This window comes from Salmo trutta, chromosome 14, assembly GCF_901001165.1.
Source record: "Salmo trutta chromosome 14, fSalTru1.1, whole genome shotgun sequence".
NCBI classification, from domain to species: domain Eukaryota; kingdom Metazoa; phylum Chordata; class Actinopteri; order Salmoniformes; family Salmonidae; genus Salmo; species Salmo trutta.
The window spans coordinates 32,798,499-32,812,540 of record NC_042970.1 but is presented as its reverse complement, the minus strand read 5'-3'; the positions used below and the strand labels follow the sequence as shown (position 1 = coordinate 32,812,540).

At 40.1% G+C, this 14,042-nt stretch overlaps 1 protein-coding gene across 2 annotated transcripts in view; it reads left to right on the top strand.

Moving 5' to 3' along the window:
* Positions 1-14,042, top strand: part of LOC115207864 (6-phosphofructo-2-kinase/fructose-2,6-bisphosphatase 4) — a 41,747-nt gene that overhangs the window by 14,014 nt on the left and 13,691 nt on the right. The window contains exon 1 of one of the 2 annotated variants that reach the window (XM_029775375.1): positions 9,171-9,357. The exons of the other annotated variant lie outside the window; for it this stretch is intronic. Within the exon in view, the coding sequence (XP_029631235.1) occupies positions 9,237-9,357 (121 nt within the window). The 5' untranslated portion in view covers positions 9,171-9,236. Of the gene's footprint in view, positions 1-9,170; positions 9,358-14,042 lie in introns of those variants that run through there. 2 annotated transcript variants of the gene reach the window in all.

Below are 14,042 nucleotides of genomic sequence, written 5' to 3'. Positions count from 1 at the left end.
ACAGAAACCCTGATTCTGCATCACTATGAACATTTTAAAATGTTATTGGGAATACTACAATTATAGTTCATAGCGGTATGGTCATGAGAAACGTATCAAATCAACTCACCATTGAGTTGATTGGCGGCCATATTGGAAAAAGGCTTCTGTGGGGTTAATACGTGAATCTTGTGATGGCCCTGTACAAATCTTTTTAAAGCCCTGTTCTAGCTGTTTGTGTGAAATGTGGTGCCTCTATCACCAAAGTTAGAATACAAAAACATAGCTGTAATTCAATGGCTAGGCTCCTAACATTCTATGGTCAACGGCACAATACGGGCTATTTTTAAACAATAGTTGTAGCTGGTGCTTTCAAAGTTGGTCATATTATATATAATTTAAAGTCATTTATGACCTTTTGCAGAACCACTTGTCAAACAAAGACTAAAATGTATAAGGCTTTCCTTTTTTAAGCAATTTACACAGGTTATTCTGATTTGTATGCTAAAGGTCAAAAGTCAAGGTTCTGTTGACCTGAACATTCCAAAAAATGTGTCCAATTTGATAGCTGTGAATCTAAGCCTTCAAATGATATATGATTAAAGAGTGTACTTGAGAAATAACTTGTTGTAAATTGAAATTGTTTTTCATAGGGTCAAATCTGTTATGGGGAATAACTTGGATAAAACCGAGAAAGCTACCATTGCTGCACTGCTATCACACATTTTCCAACTCTAGCTCAATTGGTAGGGTTGTGGGTTCGATTCCCACGGGGGACCAGTATGAACAAATATGAAAATGTATGCACTCACTACTGTAAGTTGCTCAGGATAAAAGCGTCTGCTAAATGACTAAAATGTAAATGTAATAGACCTTCAAGAAAATCACTGAGACATCTTGAGCCTGACCGCCCTGGCTCATGGACTAATAGACATAGACATATACATCATTGACATACGCGCACACAGAAAGAAGTCAGCTCTGACAAATCCAGCTCAGAGAAGCACTATGAGTGCGTAGTTGAGCACACATAGAAGGACGTTGTGAGCTGATTGTCCTCGCAGTGGCAGACCACGTGTAACAATACCTGCACAGGATCGGTACATCCGAACATCACACCTGCAGGACAGGTACAGGATGGCAATAACAACTGCCCAAGTTACACCAAGAACGCACAATCCCTCCATCAGTGCTCAGACTGTCCACAATAGGCTGAGAGAGGCTGGACTGAGGGCTTGTAGGCCTGTTGTAAGGCAGGCCTACAAAAAAAATAGTATGTGGACACCTTCAAATTAGTGAATTCTTCTCTATATACAAAAGTATATAGTGTGTGTGTGTGTGTGTGTGTGTGTGCGTGTGTGTATGGATGACACACACACATATATATATATATATATATGACCAACAGATGCATATATGTATTCCCAGGCATGTGAAATAGATAGATTAGGGCCTAATTCATTTATTTAAACTATACATTTTTTAATTGTTGCGTTTATATTTTTGTTCAGTGTAAATTAGCTTTAACTTCCCGTCCCACCTAGTCAACAGCCAGTGGAATCGCGTGGCGCGAAATACAAATACCTCAAAAATGCTATAACTTAAATTTCTCAAACATATGACTATTTTACACAATTTTAAAGACAAGACTCTCGTTAATCTAACCACATTGTCCGATTTCAAAAAGGCTTTACAGTGAAAGCAAAACATTAGATTATGTCAGGAGAGTACCCTGCCAAAAATAATCACACAGCCATTTTCAAAGCAAGCATATATGTCACAAAAACCAAAACCACAGCTAAATGCAGCACTAACCTTTGATGATCTTCATCAGATGACACTCCTAGGACATTATGTTATACAATACATGCTTGTTTTGTTCAATCAAGTTCATATTTATATCAAAAACCAGCTTTTTACATTAGCATGTGATGTTCAGAACTAGCATACCCACCGCAAACTTCCGGTGAATTTACTAAATTACTCATGATTAACGTTCACAAAATACATAACAATTATTTTAAGAATTATAGATACAGAACTCCTTTATGCAATCGCGGTGTCAGATTTTAAAATAGCTTTTCGGCGAAAGCACATTTTGCAATATTCTGAGTACATAGCCCGGCCATCACGGCTAGCTAATTTGACACCCACCAAGTTTGGCCCTCACCAAACTCAGATTTACTATAAGAAAAATTGGATTACCTTTGCTGTTCTTCATCAGAATGCACTCCCATGACTTCTACTTCAACAACAAATGTTGTTTTGGTTCCAAATAATCCATAGTTATATCCAAATAGCTCCGTTTTGTTCGTGCGTTCAAGTCACTATCCGAAGGGTGACGCGCGAGCGCATTTCGTGACAAAAAAATTCAAAATATTCCATTACCGTACTTCGAAGCATGTCAAACGCTGTTTAAAATACATTTTTATGCGATTATTCTCGTAAAATAGCGATAATATTCCAACCGGGCGATGTTGGATTCATTCAAAGGCTGAAAGAAAAAATTTGAGAATTCTCATGAACGCGCATCTCCAGTGTCACTGTTCCCAGCCTGACCACTCACAAATTCCCCTGCTGTTCTTCGCCCAGAGACAGGAGACACGTCATTCCACTTTCTGGCGCCTTCTGAGAGCCAATGGAAGCCTTAGAAAATGTCACGTTACAGCACAGATGCTGTATTTTCGATAGAGATGCAACAGAAGGATAACAAATGGTCAGACAGGGCACTTCCTGTATGGAATCTTCTCAGGTTTTGGCCTGCCATATGAGTTCTGTTATACTCACAGACACCATTCAAACAGTTTTAGAAACTTTAGAGTGTTTTCTATCCAAATCTACTAATTGTATGCATATTCTCGTTTCTGGGCAAGAGTAGTAACCAGTTTAAATTGGGTATGTTTTTTATCCGGCCGTGCAAATACTGCCCCCTAGCCCCAACAGGTTAAAACAGCAACATTTTCTCTCAGCTCCATGGCAAAATGTGTTGCGTTGCAAAAAAATTGCATTAAAATGCAAATATGTCTCTCAGCTCCACAGAGAAATATGTAGAATTGCAGGAAATTGGCTTAAAAATGTAAGAATTTCTCTACACCGCCAAGATGGGGGCATCTAATAGTTTTCTCTCAAATTCAACTGGGACGACCATGCCCCCTTTGATCCAGAAAATACTCTATGATCATTACCGAAATTAAGGTTATCGTTATCAAAACGGACCTAAAAATGATGTGGTAATTAGATGCCCTTAGCTGATTTACTTACTTAATCCTATTAAATTATCAACGTCATAGGCTAATAAATATCCTAATGCATGGCTGGCTACTACTGCCTGCATTTATTCCAAACACAGATTTAGATGGTAGGCTAATTTGCTTGCCCCATATATTGTTTCACTTTCGATAGGAGCAAAATTCTTCCCCACAACGTTTGTACAAAATCTACATTTATAATTCGATTTTCTAATGATCTGTCGCTCGGTAAACATGCCTGGGCGAGAATAAATCATCATAATAGCAAGCATGCGCTTGGATAACGACAGACGTCAGCAATGGAATAATTATATGGACAGACAAAGTAGGCCTACTACACAAGACAGACTAAAACAATCATATACCGTCAGCAAAGTCGACAGGAAATAACTAGATTGAACAATAATGACTAGCTACGGATTCTGATTCGTACACGATGTTTGGAGAAGGGGAGACTTGTACCCTGAGACAAGTGACTGTCTGGGTATTTGTTTGATGAAATTAGAGCCGAGGGAGTAATTTGTTGTAATCCAATCGTTGCAGCAGGCTCAACCGATACCCCGCCCATTTATTTACAGACAGAAGAACTAGCCAATAATTGTTTAGAGCACTCAGTGCTTCATCACAATTGTTGTGAGAGATTCGTGCTGCAAGTGAAGCGCTTTTTTTTAAGAGCTTTGTCATTAGCGTATTCAGATAAATCTCCATATCTGTTAGATACTTGTTTTGTTCATGTACTCGGCACACCCCTAATAATCAGAACCCATGCAGTGAACACGCCATCCCGACGACTGTTTCAGCCTTACCGTTGGACGATGCTTTTCCCCTTTTCACCAGTGATTGGTTAAATCCACATCAACGTTCCTTGCTCATCTGCGTTGCATGCGATTAGCGGAAAACTTGTTAAAAAACAATACTTGTTACCATTCCCCTTCCTTTGCCGAGTGCGCCCCTTTTTTTAGCATAATATAATGTCAGATGCACTGTTGAGGACACACTGTTCTACTATATTACTGTACAGGCACAGTTGCACATTGTTAAGATGTTGCATGCAGTAGCTACATTGTTATAGTGAATGGGGGAACAAAGCATTTTAGAAACAGGCTATATATATTTTCTCCAAACTCTTCCTATATAAGATTACTTTTTGTTATTATAATGTATCATTTACGCTTAGGCCTGTAGGCTAAACTAGGGAAGTCGTTGTCATTGGCATCCCCTTTTTCAAGTGAGCCCTGTACAAGAAAAGCAAAACACACACACACACTTGGATGCTCTGAGTTAATGGCAGATCACTTTAATAGAAATGTTAATGAACAGAAAATTGCCTAAATAACTGTTTTGTTCAACATAATTGAATGGTCGTAAATGTAGCCTACTAGCCTGGTCCCAGATCTATTTGTGCGCTTGCCTACGCCATTGCTGTTCTTGTCAAGCCAAACATGTTTGGCATGACAATGAACTGGCATAATAGCACATTCAGGCTATAAAATAGCACACTCAGGCTATAAGCATACTGTCACTCACGCTATAAATGTCTACCTGTGTACATTGATTGAGCGTCTCAGCTCTGTAAAGGCTATACACAAGGGCAGGAGTATATATATATATATATATATATATACTTGTCAAAAGTTCTAGAACACCTACTTGTTCAAGGGTTTTTCTTTATTTTTATTATTTTCTACATTGTAAAATAATAGTGAAGACATCAAAACTTTGAAATAACACATATGGAATCATGCAGTAACCAAAGGGTTAAACAAAATATATTTTAGCCACCCTTTGCCTCTATGGCAGCTTTGCACACTCTTGGCATTCTCACAACCAGCTGCACCTGGAATGTTTTCCAACAGTCTTGAAAGAGTTCCCACATATGCTGCTTTTCCTTAACTCTGCGGTTCGACTCATCCCAAACCATCTCAATTTGGTTGAGGTTGGGGGATTGTGGAGGCCAGGTCATTTGAAGCAGAACTCAATCACTCTCCGTCTTGGTAAAATAGCCCTTACACAGCCTGGAGGTGTGTTGGGTCATTGTCCTGTTGAAAAACAAATGATAGTCCCACTAAGCCCAAACCAGATGGGATGGTGTATCGCTGCAGAATGCTGGTTAAGTGTGCCTTTGTAACAGTATAGCTTCCGTCCCTCTCCTCAACCTGGGCTTGAACCAGGGACCCTCTCCACACATCAACAACTGACACCCACAAAGCATCGTTACCCATCGCGCCACAAAAGCCAAGGCCCTTGCAGAGCAAGGGGAACAACTACTTCAGGTCTCAGAGTGAGTGACGTCACCGATTGAAACGCTATTAGTGCACACCACCGCTAACTAGCTAGCCATTTCACATCGGTTACACCTTGAATTCTAAATAGATCAGACTGTCACCAGCAAAGCCCCCCCACACCATAACACCTCCTCCTCCATGCTTTACGGTGTGAAATATATATGCGGCGATCATCCGTTCACTCACACTGCGTCTCACAAAGTCATGGCAGTTGGAACCAAAAATCTCAAATTTGGACTCAGACCAAAGGACAAATTTCCACCGGTCTAATGTCCATTGCTTGTGTTTCTTGGCCCAAGCAAGTCTCTTCTTATTATTGGTGTCGTTTTAGTAGTGGTTTCTTTGCAGCAATTCGACCATGAAGGCCTTATTCACACAGTCTCCTCTGAACAGTTGATGTTGAGATGTGTCTGTTACTTGAACTCTGTGAAGCATTTATCTGAGGCTGGTAACTCTAATGAACTTATCCTCTGCAGCAGAGGAAACTCTGGGTCTTCCATTCCTGTGGCAGTCCTCATGAGAGCCAGTTTCATCATTGCGCTTGATGGTTTTTGCGACTACACTTGAAGAAACTTTCAAAGTTCTTGAAATGTTCTGTATTGATTGACCTTAATAATGATGGGCTGTAGTCCCCCCCCCCCCCCACACACACACACACACACACATTGTCACAACACAACTGATTGGCTCAAACGCATTAAGAAGGAAAGAAATTCCACAAATGTACATTTAAGAAGGCACACCTGTTATGCGTTCCAGGTGACTACCTCATGAAGCTGGTTGAGGGAATGCCAAGAGTGTGCAAAGCTGTCATCAAGGAAAAGGGTGGCTAAATATAAAATATATTTTGATTTGTTTAACACTTTTTTGGTTACTACATGATTCCATATGTGTTATTTCATAGTTTTGATGTCTTCACTATTATTCTATAATGTAGAAAATAGTAAACATAGAAAAACCCTTGAATGAGTAGGTGTTCTAAAACATTTGACCGGTAGTGTGTGTGTGTATATATAGATAGATCGATATGATTGTATCATCTCCAGTACTATGTTACTTGGTGTCAATGGGGGATTGAGTTGGTACATAGCCCCTCCCAGTGTTTTTAGAAAGTCCATAGTTTTCCGCTAAGAAATGCCACAAGGGGGCGCTATGATCCCTCTGCTCTGAAAGTGAGTACTGGCAATTTGGGAGTACTGGCAATTTGGGAAAACTGTAGCTACTATATTGCAATATGATTCAATATTCTGTCCATTAGTAGAACTTTGGCAGCTCGGCCAATAAAACAACGACACACTGGTTAAAAGCTGTTTTTTATCCTATTGCTACAATTAAAAACACAGACCGACTGTTAGTGGCATAATAAACGTGTTTTAATTAACTTTTAATCGATTCTGATTCAATGACAATTTCTGATTAGGGAAACTCATAATCACCCAGTTTGTCCAGGAAGATAGTGGATAAAGTTGCCCGACTGCTGTAACTAACCTGTGAATCTATGCTATGAATCTGTATGATGAGTTGTTGCAAAATACAGTTATGTACTGTGTGTGGTATGTTTACCTTGGATTATTTTCATCCAGGTTATTTTGATGCAGAGGAAGGGAGTTTGTTCTGAACAGTTTGTTCGAATTGCTGAACATTAATGAATTGTACACCTCCCACTCTTTGACCACTGCGTTTATAGTCAGATCCCCATGCAGTGAACACGCCCTCCCGACCAATGTGTCAGCCCTACCATTGGACGATGCATTTTCCGTTTTCACCTGTGATTGGTTAAATTCACATCAACATTCACTGCCCATGTACGTTGCATGTGAACAGCAGAAGACGTATTTTTCTCAAACTAGTGCGTTATCTTAACCTTTCCCCTTCATTTTGCCGAGTGCGCGACTCTTTTTAGCGTAATGTGCTGTCAGATGCACTGTTCTATTATATTACGATACAGGCACAATAAAACAACACACTGGTTAGAAGCTGTTTTTATCCTATTGCTACCGTTAAAAGCACATACCAACTGTTAGTGGCATAATAAACGTATTTTAATTCACTTTTAATCAACTCTGTTTCAATGACAATTTCTGTGTAGGGAAACTTATCACCAGTGGTGGAAAAGGTACCCAGTTGTTGAGTAAAGGAAAGATACCTTCATAAAAAATGACTCAAGTGAAAGTCACCCAGTAAAATACTACTTGAGTAAAAGTATTTGGGTTTTATTTAACCAGACAAGTCAGTTAATAACAAATTCTTATTTACAATTACGGCTACCCCGGCCAAACCCTAACCTGGACGACGCTGGGCCAGTTGTGCGCCGCCCTATGGGACTCCCAATCACAGCCGGTTGTGATACAGCCTGGAATCGAACCATTGTCTGTAGTGATGCCTTTAGCACTGAGATGCAGTGCCTTAGACCGCTTTGCCACTCTGGAGTTTTACTTAAGTATCAAAAGCAAATTGAATCGCTAAAATATACTTAAGTATCAAAAGTAAAAGTATAAATCATTTCAAATTCCTCCTATTAAACAAACCAGATGGCACTATTGTTACGGATAGCCAGGGGCACACTCCAACACTCACACCTCATTTACAAACTAGCATTTGTCTTTGGTGAGTCTGCCAGATCAGAGGGAGAAGGGATGAGCAGGCATGTTCTCTTGATAAGTGCAAGAATTGAACCATTTTTCTGTCCTGCTAAGCATTCAAAAGTACTTTTAGGTGTCAGGGAAAATGTAAGGAGTAAAAAGTACATACTTTTACTTCACTACATTCCTAAATCAAATTAAAGGTTGTCAAAAATATAAACAGTAAAGTACAGATACCCCAAAAACGACTTAAGTAGTACTTTAAAGTATTTTTACTTAAGTACTTTCCACTACTGCGTATCACCCCGTTTGGCCAGGTAGCTGTACGACTGCTGTTAACTAACGTGAATAAATGCCATGAATTAGCATGATGTGTTGTGTTGTTTATCGTCAGATCCCATGCAGTGAACACGCCCTCCTGACCAATGTGTCGGCCTTACCATTGGATGATGCATTTCCTCTTTTCACCTGTGATTGGTTAAATTCACATCAACATTCTCTGTCCATGTGCGTTGCATGCGAACAGCGGAAGACTCGCTTCTTATCTTTCCCCTACTTTAGTTTAGTGCGACCCTCTTTTTGGGGCACTGTTCTACGATATTACGGTACATGCACAGTTGGGTTGTTAAATTGTAGCATGCTGTAGCAATTTGTAAGTCGCTCTGGATAAGAGCGTCTGCTAAATGACTTAAATGTAGCTATATTGTTATAACGTGAACAAGGCATTTTAAAAACAAACGGGCTATGTATATTTTCTCCTAACTCTGACAGTATTTGGAGCATTAATAGTCTTCCTATATAACATGGCATGTTATTATGTTAATGTTGCATTTAAGCCTAGGCCTGTAGAATACAACAGGGAAGTCATTGACACTGGCATACCCTTTCAAGTAAGCCCCATACAATACTCAGACCTCACACACAAATGTTCTGAGTTAATTTCAGGTCATTTTCATAGAAACGGAAATAAACGGAAAATAGCCTAAATTACAGCGTTTTGCTCAACTTTATTTAATGATCATAAATGTAGCCTACACCATTTAATGGTCTCAGCGTAGTGACATTACGGTAATGATATACTAGCTGTCATCAAGTAGGAAACAGCTTCTATCGATTAAAACGGGACAGGTGCAGCTACCAGGATGACTTCCAACGAATACCATATAATGGCAACATCACCCCGTGAGCTTACTCAGAACCCGCTGAAGAAAATATGGATGCCATGGAAAAACGGGCTCTTTGTACATATTTTACAAAGAAGGGGTAAGTTGCCTTGGTGTATCACCGGCTTGTGCCAACAGCGAATGGGCGCAGGGGAAGGGTATGCTCGATTTGGCCAAATACAGAATATTTTAAACAAATGTAGATATGTTGTACTTAATCGAAGTTCGAGATTCCCAGATGTTCTACACTGGCGTTGCGCAGCATGACAAGGTCAGGATTTTCTTCAAGGGACTAGCCGGGGCGGCAGGGTAGCCTGGTGGTTAGAGTTTTGGACTAGTAATCGGAAGGCTGCAAGTTCAAATCCCCGAGCTGACAAGGTAAAAATCTGTCGTTCTGCCCCTGAACAGGCAGTTAACCCACTGCCGTCATTGAAAATAAGAATTTGTTCTTAACTGACTTGCCTTTTTATAAAAAAAAATATTGAATCATTTCGATTTAGTCTTAAATGATTCCACTTTTAAAAATATTTTTATTTAGGTATTTCCATTTTAAAATGTTGTTTATTCATGCCTATATTACAATTACGCATATGCTATATGAATTGATAAAGAAATGGTATGGAAGCGCTCAGAATTGAATTAGACCAGGCAGATGACTTGCACATGACAACGCGCCCGTTTGCCCGTGATGGCACAACCGATCAACCCAACCATACCGATGTGGAGTACAACAAGGTTATTTTATTGTTTAACTAAACATGTTTAAAGGGAAACTGAACGCTAAAACCAACATCTCTTGTGAAAATTGCATATGTTGCATCGGTATTAGTCAAACATGTATTCCAGTGGCAAAATTGACTAAAACGTGTAAGTAGGATAACTTTGGTCATAAAGTCAGTCTATTCCAAAACATAGTTACACACACATCTCACAAAACTGAGGTTGTCACAATTTACACGAGGGTTGGTTTAGATTACAATCATGCACTTGCCCGTTAAAGTGCCACTAAAGTCCAAAACGCGTGTTCTAGAATATTGGCTTTCATACTTTTCGATTTTCGAATTATCAGCGTGGCTCAATCAAAACTGTCAACACGTTCAAATGGACGCAGTGCAGTGGTTGGGAATTCTGGCTAGGTGCGCATTAGGGCTGTTAGTCCCGTAGATGGTGGTCTCAGAGCGCTACGAAGCTATGTCACAATGGGATACTAGCGGTTCGGGGGGGGGGGCAGTGCCCCTGTGATAACAATTTTGGACCCCCTTGTGGCCCCCCTACATAATTTTTACATAACAAATTTTTGCTATCTTTCTTTTTTTACATCCATTATTAGACAGTGGCAACAATGATGATTATGAACATGGTCTTTTGCCTGCAAATGCCTGCAATGCAGTGAAGAAAACGATATGACAACAATAAGTCTAATGTAACTGGCCCCTCTTACCAGACTATAGCGTCTCTGTATCTGGACTCAGACCCTTTACAATCCTCTGTTAACTGAATTCTATCACAGTACCAAAAATGTACGGTATGCAATGTTCTAGAATATTGGACCATTGGCATTCATACTTTTCAAATTCTCAGCACAGCTCAGGCAATTTCTCAAACTGTCAACATGTTCAAATTAACAGAGTACATGTACTGGAGACATGTTGGTTGGGAATCTTGGGGAGGTAGGCGTTCAGGCTGTAGCTTACGTCCCCCACGGATGGTGGTCTCAGAGCAGTTTAGCTAGTGTCACAGGGTTGCCGGACTATCGTGTCCTAGCATCTGTGGACTATGATTTACGATTAATTCCTATGGTGAATTGCCATGATTGATGGCTGATTACGCTCTATCCACTCATAGCAGCAGGACCTGAGTCAAACCTGCCCATTACGCAGCGCCTCTGATTTATTTACAGTACCAGTCAAAAGTTTGGACACCTACTCATTCAAGGGTTTTTCTTTATTTTTACTATTTTCTACATTGTAAAATAATAGTGAAGACATCAAAACTATGAAATAGCACATATGGAATCATGTAGTAACCAAAAAAGTGTTAAACAAATCAAAATATATTTTTGATTTTAGATTCTTTAAAGTAGCCACCCTTTGCCTTGATGACAGCTTTCCACACTTGGCATTCTCTCAACCAGCTTCACCTGGAATGCTTTTCCAACAGTCTTGAAGGAGTTCCCACATATGCTGCGCACTTGTTGGCTCCTTTTCCTTCACTCTGCGGTCCAACTCATCCCAAACCATCTCAATTGGGTTGAGGTCGAGTAATTGTGGAGGCCAGGTCATCTGATGCAGCACTTGATCACTCTCCTTCTTGGTCAAATACACAGCCTGGAGGTCTGTTTGATCATTGTCCTTTTGAAAAACAAATGATAGTCCCACTAAGTGCAAACCAGATGGGATGGCGTATCACTGCAGAGTGCTGTGGTAGCCATGCTGGTTAAGTGTGCCTTGAATTCTAAATAAATCACTGACAGTGTCACCAGCAAAGCACCCCCACACCACCACCATTACACCTCCTCCTCCATGCTTCACTGTGGGAAACACACATGCGGAGATCATCCGTTCAACTACTCTGCGTCTCACAAAGACAGCAGTTAGAACCAAAAATCTCACATTTGGACTCATCAGACCAAAGGACAGATTTCCACCGGTCTAATGTCCATACTCGTGTTTCTTGGCCCAAGCAAGTCTCTTCTTATTATTGGTGTCCTTTAGTAGTGGTTTCTTGCAGCATTCCAACCACCAATGCCTGATTTCACGCAGTCTCCTCTGAACAGTTGATGTTGAGATGTGTCTGTTACTTAAACTCTAAAGCATTTATTTGGGCTCCAATCTGAGGCTGGTAACTCTAATCAACTTAAAATCTGCAGCAGAGGTAACTCTGGGTCTTCCTTTCATGAGAGCCAGTTTCATCATAACACTTGATGTTTTTTGCGACTGCACTTGAAGAAACGTTCAAAGTTCTTGACATTTTCCTGATTGGCTGACCTTGTCTTAAATTAATGATGGACTGTCATTTGTCTTTGCTTGTTTGAGATGTTCTTGCCGTAATATGGACTTGGTCTTTTACCAAAATAGGCTGTCTTCTGTACACCACACCTACCTTGTCACAACACAACTGATTGGCTCAAATGCATTAAGAAGGAAAGAAATTCCACAAATTAACTTTTAACAAGGCTCACCTGTTAATTGAAATGTATTCGAAGTGACAACTTCATGAAGCTATTTGAGAGAATGCCGAGAATGTGCAAAGCTGTCATCAAGGCAAAGGGGGGCTACTTTGAAGAATCTAAAATATATTTTGATTTGTTTAACACTTGGTTTTTTTGGGTTATACAGCAAGCCAGCAAAACACTAGTCTCAACGTCAACAGTGAAGAGGCAACTCCAGGATGCTGGCCTTCTAGGCAGAGTTCCTCTGTCCAGTGTCTGTTCTTTTGCCCATCTTAATCTTTTCTTTTTATTGGCCAGTCTGAGATATGGCTTTTTCTTTGTAACTCTGCCTAGAAGGCCAGCATCCCGGAGTCACCTCTTCACTGTTGATGTTGACTGGTGTTTTGCGGGTACTATTTAATGAAGCTGCCAGTTGAAGACTTGTGAGGCGTCTGTTTCTCAAACTAGACACTAATGTACTTGTCCTCTCGCTCAGTTGTGCACCGGGGCCTCCCACTCCTCTTTCTATTCTGGTTAGAGCCAGTTTGCGCTGTTCTGTGAAGGGAGTAGTTCACAGCGTTGTACGAGATCTTCAGTTTCTTGGCAGTTTCTCGCATGGAATAGCCTTCATTTCTCAGAACGAGAATAGACTGACGAGTTTCAGAAGAAAGATCTTTGTTTCTGGTCATTTTGAGCCTGTAACCGAACCCACAAATGCTGATACTCCAGATACTCAATTAGTCTGAAGGCCAGTTTTATTGCTTCTTTAATCAGAACAACAGTTTTCAGCTGTGCTAACATAATTGCAAAAGGGTTTTCTAATGATCAATTAGATTTTTAAAATGATAAACTTGGATTAGCGAACACAGGAGTGATGGTTGCTGATAATGGGCCTCTGTACGCCTATGTAGATATAATATTAAAAATCTGTCGTTAGCTACAATAGTCATTTACAACATTAACTACACTGTATTTCTGATAAATTTTATGTTATTTTAATGGACAAAAAATTAGCTTTTCTTTAAAAAAATAAGGACATTTCTAAGTGACCCCAAACTTTTGAACGTGTGTGTGTGTGTGTGTGTGTGTGTGTGTGTGTGTGTATTCATTCACACACTTTACACCGACACTTTTACACAAAACCCGCATACAGACACAACACACACTTTACACCGACACTTTTACACAAAACCCGCATACAGACACAACACACACTTTCATACTCATCATATACTGCTGCTACTCTATTATTGTCTATCCTGTTGTCTAGTCACTTTACCCTGCCTTTATGTACATATCTACCTCTTACCCCTGCACATTGGTCTGGTACTCCCTGTTTGTAGCTTAATTCTTGTGTATTGTATTCCTCTTGTTACTGTTTTTATTTGTATTAATATTTTTGAACTCTGCATTGTTGGGAAGGGCTCGTGAGCAAGCATTTCACGGTACAGTCTATAACTCTTGTATTTGGTGCATGTGACATACGATTTTGATTTGAAATGAGAATTGAGACAATGTGCTATTTCTTACCGATTCTCTACATCTCCTGTCCAAAAACAAATCCTGTGAAATGACGTCAACACATACTGGAGGAGTTACTGGCTAGCTTAGTTAACAAACTACCTACGTTGGTT